The 6,000-nt window shown below is 33.9% G+C and overlaps 1 protein-coding gene across 2 annotated transcripts in view; it reads right to left on the reverse strand.

Annotated features, from left to right (window-relative positions):
* mgmt (O-6-methylguanine-DNA methyltransferase) overlaps positions 1-3,877 on the reverse strand; it is an 88,594-nt gene extending 84,717 nt beyond the window's left edge. For both annotated transcript variants that reach the window (XM_006630405.3, XM_015346495.2), the window contains exon 1: positions 3,768-3,877. In XM_006630405.3, coding sequence (XP_006630468.2) covers positions 3,768-3,828 — 61 coding nt within the window. In that variant the 5' untranslated portion in view covers positions 3,829-3,877. The remainder of the gene's footprint in view (positions 1-3,767) is intronic.
* Positions 3,878-6,000: the final 2,123 nt, after the last annotated feature.

Genomic DNA, 6,000 nt, shown 5'->3' on the forward strand with positions numbered 1-6,000 from the left:
AAATAACACACATGCATATAGGCAAAAATACACTGTTTTTAATGGCTTTGGACTAGGTGCTAAATAACCTTTACACCAGAGGAAATGCAAACCTACTTCCCTTCCTTTGCATGCTGAAGGATGCACTGATTTGTGATGACGTGGACTCTTTGTTCAAGGCTCATTCCCAAACTGAATTTTAGTACACAAAAAAATAATATATCCAGCATTGAAAAGTTAAACATCAACCTTTAACAGCTGTCCTCAAGGTCACCTTCTGCATTTGAATTTTTTAAAATGTCTTGTTGAATACTGGACATATTGAAGTGCTTCTGAGCCAAATATTTGAACAGATACAGGCTACTTTAAGTATGTTGACCTTTTGTGTATTAATTAACATTGTAAGCCTAATATCTAAAATTTGCCATACAGTAGTAGGAAGATAACAGATATCTCAGATTTTATCAAAACAGAGCTCCCATTCCCATCCTAACTACAGATGTTCCCACTTTAAGGGAGAACTCTGAATATTTACATTAAAACAGCAACTCATTGTGACTTTAACCTCTCAAAAGGCAAGTTTCATATTTTGCTTCAATGCCACCCAAGTTGTAGTATAGTATTTGAGAAAGTTACTTCTTTAACATTAATTTGTGAGAATAAGGTTAGCTGCATTTACCTGCAGGACAAGAGTCAAACTTATTTCTCCTGTTTTCCCAAAACAGAGTCTTACTTTTAAGAAGGGTCTTCAATTCTCATTTCCTGAATGACCTAGTGCCTTCTGCTTTATGTTTTCACAGGAGCACTCAGTTACATACTCGAATTAACTAACTGCATAATTTTAATGCTATTAATAAAACTCTAAGAGTTTTATATGTAAAACAGGTATTTAATAGGTAATGTTAATGAAGACAATGTTTTAACTTCTAACCTAGAAAAGTCCTATATTTATCTAACACAGAAAACTTTTAGTTTAACTGTTTAATTCACTACTCATGTTGCAACAAAAACTAAAAGTTACTGGGCCCTCCAGGAATTTAATCTGAGACCCCTACTTTGAAGCTTAAAGAAAACTGTGTTAAATATTAAGTTTGGGAGGAATACTTCCCATAGAATAAATCTGGCCTTTGTCTTTTCCAACAAAGAGAAGATCCAACCTTAAAAAAGTAAATACAAGACCCCTGTTCTACAAAATCATGGTTTCCCTTTTTCTTGATTGCTCCAAGTCAATGAATAACTGACTGGCAGAATGACTATTTGTAAACATGAGGCATTATACACCAGGCAAACCTCAAGACACCACATTTAATTGTAATTCTCAAGTTCACATTTGTATCTACATCCTTAGTGCCGCTTTTCAAAAGACTCATTTATCTCAAATCACAAATCTACAAGGATACAACCCATGTGATTGATTAAAGACAAATATTAAGAAAAAAAGTCTGTATTCACCTAATTTTAGTACATTAGTGTATAACAGACTTTCACTGCACTGTAACTTTTTAAAGCTCATACAGAATATAAAGATCAGGAGGAAAAACAGTGGAACCACATACTTCACTTCTGATCATATATAATTTAAAGTTTATTTCCTTCAGGTTGTATTTTTGAAATTCTCCCAGAAAAGGAATCTATGCAAGGTGTTTTAACGTTTAATGTTACTGCTTCCACTCAATGCAGTTTTTCCATTCCCCTTTCCCTTAAGGCCTTTTGTACACTTTCAAAAAGTTGTTTTATGTCACAGTACTCCCAGGCAGATCAATTATTTGCGCATCCCACACTATTAGAGGGAGGATATCATATTGTTCAAGACTGGCGTCTCCAGCCAAACAGAAGTACACTTGATAAGTTCCTCAAAGTTGATATACTATTTGTAAATTTAGTGTTTTCAAATAATCCCTATCTTGATAAACCAATCCTAACCTGCTAAAAGAATCACATAACAGGATAGAAGAAAAATAACTCAAGTATATTCTAGCCCATTTCACTTCTTATATTGATTTCAAGGATAAAAAGAATCAATCATTAATAATTGTATTAAGCAATGACCCTCAGGGTTAATCATATTCTTAGTATCTCTCACCATGGAATTAACAACAGAACTCTGAGGCTACCCTGCCAATTGCTGAGAGACATTTTTTTGATAATTGGCAAGATTTCATATCCACAATTTAATTTGAAAAACAGAAAGCTGAGTAGATTTATTGTGTGCAGAAAATACAGTACAATGAAAAAGACTGCCAATCAAAATCTTTGTATTGTGTGCACTCTGCATTGAATATAAGTATAAACAAAATCATATTATTATTATTTGATTTTTTTTTATTTGTACAGGGTCTGGAATAGTTATTCTTCCCCAGATTAGCCTAAGAGCTGCTGGGTATTTCATTACAGTACTCATTTAATAGACATTGTAGAGTAACATACAGGGAGTTCTTCCTAGTACAAATCCAAATAGCCTAGATTCTCAAGTTTAAAAATTATCTGCCAAAAATTACAAGTCAAATGTGTTTGAAATCAGCTTTATAAGTTGTAGGCCTATTTGTAAATTCACCTTCAGTATGATTGGTAAATTATGTCACAACAAAATAAATACTGAGTACTAAGACTACATTTATTTTACTTTTCTTATTTAAGACATCAGTTCATACAGCTCCTTGGGTAGCTATTAATAGCTGTATTTAATTTTTAACAATTTTGACATTGACTTACAACTACAAAGAGTAAAATAAAAAGCGTAAAAAGCTTGGATCATGTATCAATAGTGTCACTTTGGTTTACTACAATTTATATGTTGCTTTTGTTTTTGTGAATTTTATTTTGATTACAAATTTCAGAATCATCGGTTAAACAAAAACCCAAAGACACACATGCAAACTATTTGGGCATGTACTTATAACTAAGAAGAGGAGTTTCTTCTTTACACAAAGGGTTGCAGGAGTATGGGCTAAGCAACCAAGTCTTGCTGTCAAGCCTTTTTGTTTTCAAGAAATGACTGGCAGGGATTTAGGGATTCATTAGTTAGTGGTAATCAAACTGGACAGATGTGCTGAATGGTCTCCTATACAGTAGTTTGTAAACTTTATTATTGGTTTGGATTTCAGACACTTCTTAAATGCTTATGATGAGCTCAATGCAACAAGATAGGAGGCTAAATTCCACACTGGGTTTTGCCAAATCTGCGTTAAACTGATAACCGTTAAATGAACCGGTGAAGCAATTCCTCACTTCTCTACCTACGTAGTCTCTACTGTACGTAGTGGTGACGCTGCGCGTCTCCAAGATGGAGGCGGATAAACTGAATTCTCTGTTATATTTAAAGCCGCTCTCGGGGAATCAAAGCGCTCTTTAAAATAATTCCAATATAATTATGAATTATTTAAATAGGTTGGTAATTCGAACAAATATTCACTGATTATTAGCAATTACGTAACTTTCTGGGTTGTTCTTTGAATAACTTTATTCACCAAGCTCGTCACACTAGTTACCAATCGGTACAATTAACTTTGCAAAGGAAACTTTACCATTGTATCGTAAAAGTATGGTACAAAGATGTTTCACAACTATTCAGTTAAACCATAATCACTTACAGTACATAGGCAATTGTGTCAAAATGTATTAACACAAACTGTACCACTCCATGGAAAGCCGATAACAATAATAAATGTGCTTAAACCGCAGCTAATGTGTGCTATACCCACATTAAAACAGAAGCCGTCCTTTAAAAGTCAGTCTTTCAAACGTTTTATAAATCTTGAAAGAAAAACATCCCCTACAGCCATACTTACTGTGCTTTGCATGTGTGGAAGACTTCCTGTTTCCTTGTGCTTCGGAATGAACTGAAACCATCCAATCAGCGTTAAGAGACGACCCATTGACTAAAGCACTAGGTACAGAGGCATACTGTAGCTGTGAAAAGCAAGGGGAAAGTTTCTTTAAAAAAAAAAAACAGAAAGGACTCCTTTTCAGCCGGATGATTGCTGTGTAACTGAATGTTGAAATCTGACACGACCACGTCTATACTATCCCAAAATATATTCAAAAGTCAGGTAAGGCAATGGACCCTCAGGGTAGATTTTCACTTGCCAATTATTGCTAGCAATGACAGCTTGTAGGCAAACTAATGTGTAACACAGTGAACAAGATCTGTTCTTAAGACAGACTGTGGACTGTAGGTTTTTATTGTGAAGAAACTTACCATCATACTATCATTTGAAGAGCACCACTAGGGTTTCTTTCTTTCCCCTGCCCAAGCTTGGTAAAGACCCATGCTCTGCCTGTCTGATGCTGAAATATTAATACATGCTTTTATTCTAGCAGCATTAGTCTGCAGTATCCCTTACTTACCAGATATTTTATAAGGTACTAGACAGGCTTCTTTACGTCCAGAATTCAGTAACCTCTGTACTAACTAAAATAGCACACACTACAGCATAGGCTTATAACTTACAGTATGTCCTCTGTAAATTACATTGATTTTCTGAATAAAATTAAATTGGACTTTAAGCTTCCCCTTCTCATGTAAAACACTGTATGGTTTGGTTTAAATTATCTTAAGAATTTTGTATAGGAGTAAAACTCATCTCTTAACCTTAGCTCTGTTGATTCCGGCCGTCTTTTTTAGTCAAAGGCTAGGCTCCAAAATTGCTATGCAGGACCCAATAAATGGAACTCATCCTTAAATTACTGTCAACATTATCAAAAAACATTTAAAGATCTTTCTCTAAAGTTTTTAATGTGGCATTTTTGGTTTCACTAAGCCCATTCATTGAACTTTTTTATTCACATTCCTTTAAGTTCTGTTGTGCTTTGTGTGTACTTTTGTCAAGTACAATGAGTTTCCTAAAACACACTCATAAATAATATTGTATTAACTTAATTATTATAATTTAAAGTCCTCTACTCTCTTTTAAGATGAATGACTGAATGCCAAGAGTATAAATCAAATTGCTACTTCGTTTTTTATATCCATATGAATTGCCACAAAATTGCTAGTGGTAATAATATAAATTGAAGAATGGAAATGGGAAAACATGTTGTAAATTAATTGCAGACTGGCAAGTATTGCTGACAATATACAGTATACTAAGAAACACACCTTAATACTTTAACTGATGTTTGTTCTGTATTCCCATTGAATAACAACTTCTCAAACAGCTGTAAAGTCTGGTAAAACTGATAAAGTAGTTCAGGTGGGTAGCTGCGTCAGCATGCCTAGGCTGAAAAGGAACAAGTAATGGGTTTCTTCCATGCTGAAAAAAAGAAGAAAGAAAACAACGTTTCGGCTGTGGAGCCTTCTTCAGGTGAGACACCTGAATTTGACACCTGAAGAAGGCTCCATGGCCGAAACGTTGTTTTCTTTCTTCTTTTTTTCAGCATGGAATAAACCCATTACTTGTTCCTTTAAAATTGATAAAGTCATTCTATTGTTCACTGTCCATTGATTTTGTGATTTTACAACACCGACAGTATCTGCAATCTTCATGGTTTTTTAATCCCTTTCTCTGTTTTCAGTGTAAAACAGAACCTCAGTGTTACCATGGTATTTTGAGCAGCTCACATAGACATTCAATAGTCCAATTTGTGCACTCAAATGCATACAGTAAATAATTTAATTTAAAGTATTGCCGAATTATTATTATTGTGAAGTGCACTGCAATTTATATTGGTAATTTAAATGGTTTAAGTCATGGAGTCCAGAAAGAGGCAGTGGAAATGTAAGCTTTTAGGTAGTAATAATTTAGCTAAGGTTACAAAATAGGAACAGACTATTTTGTCCATCTTGCTTATTTTGTTCCTTGTAGCTTAAAAATTCAAGTATCTCATTCAGTTGTATTCTGACGAATTCCATGTTATCTGCTCATTGTTAAATATCACATTCTGAATGATTTTGTAATAAGTAATAAGCAGCATAAAAGTCTTGTTTTGTAGAGTACATTTGGTATTCAAAGCATGCTTTAATTTATTTCTATTTGATTTACTTTAAATATAAAATGAAGAGAAAGTGATCCAATGAAACTT

This window comes from Lepisosteus oculatus, chromosome 4 (genome assembly GCF_040954835.1).
Source record: "Lepisosteus oculatus isolate fLepOcu1 chromosome 4, fLepOcu1.hap2, whole genome shotgun sequence".
Lineage (NCBI taxonomy): Eukaryota > Metazoa > Chordata > Actinopteri > Semionotiformes > Lepisosteidae > Lepisosteus > Lepisosteus oculatus.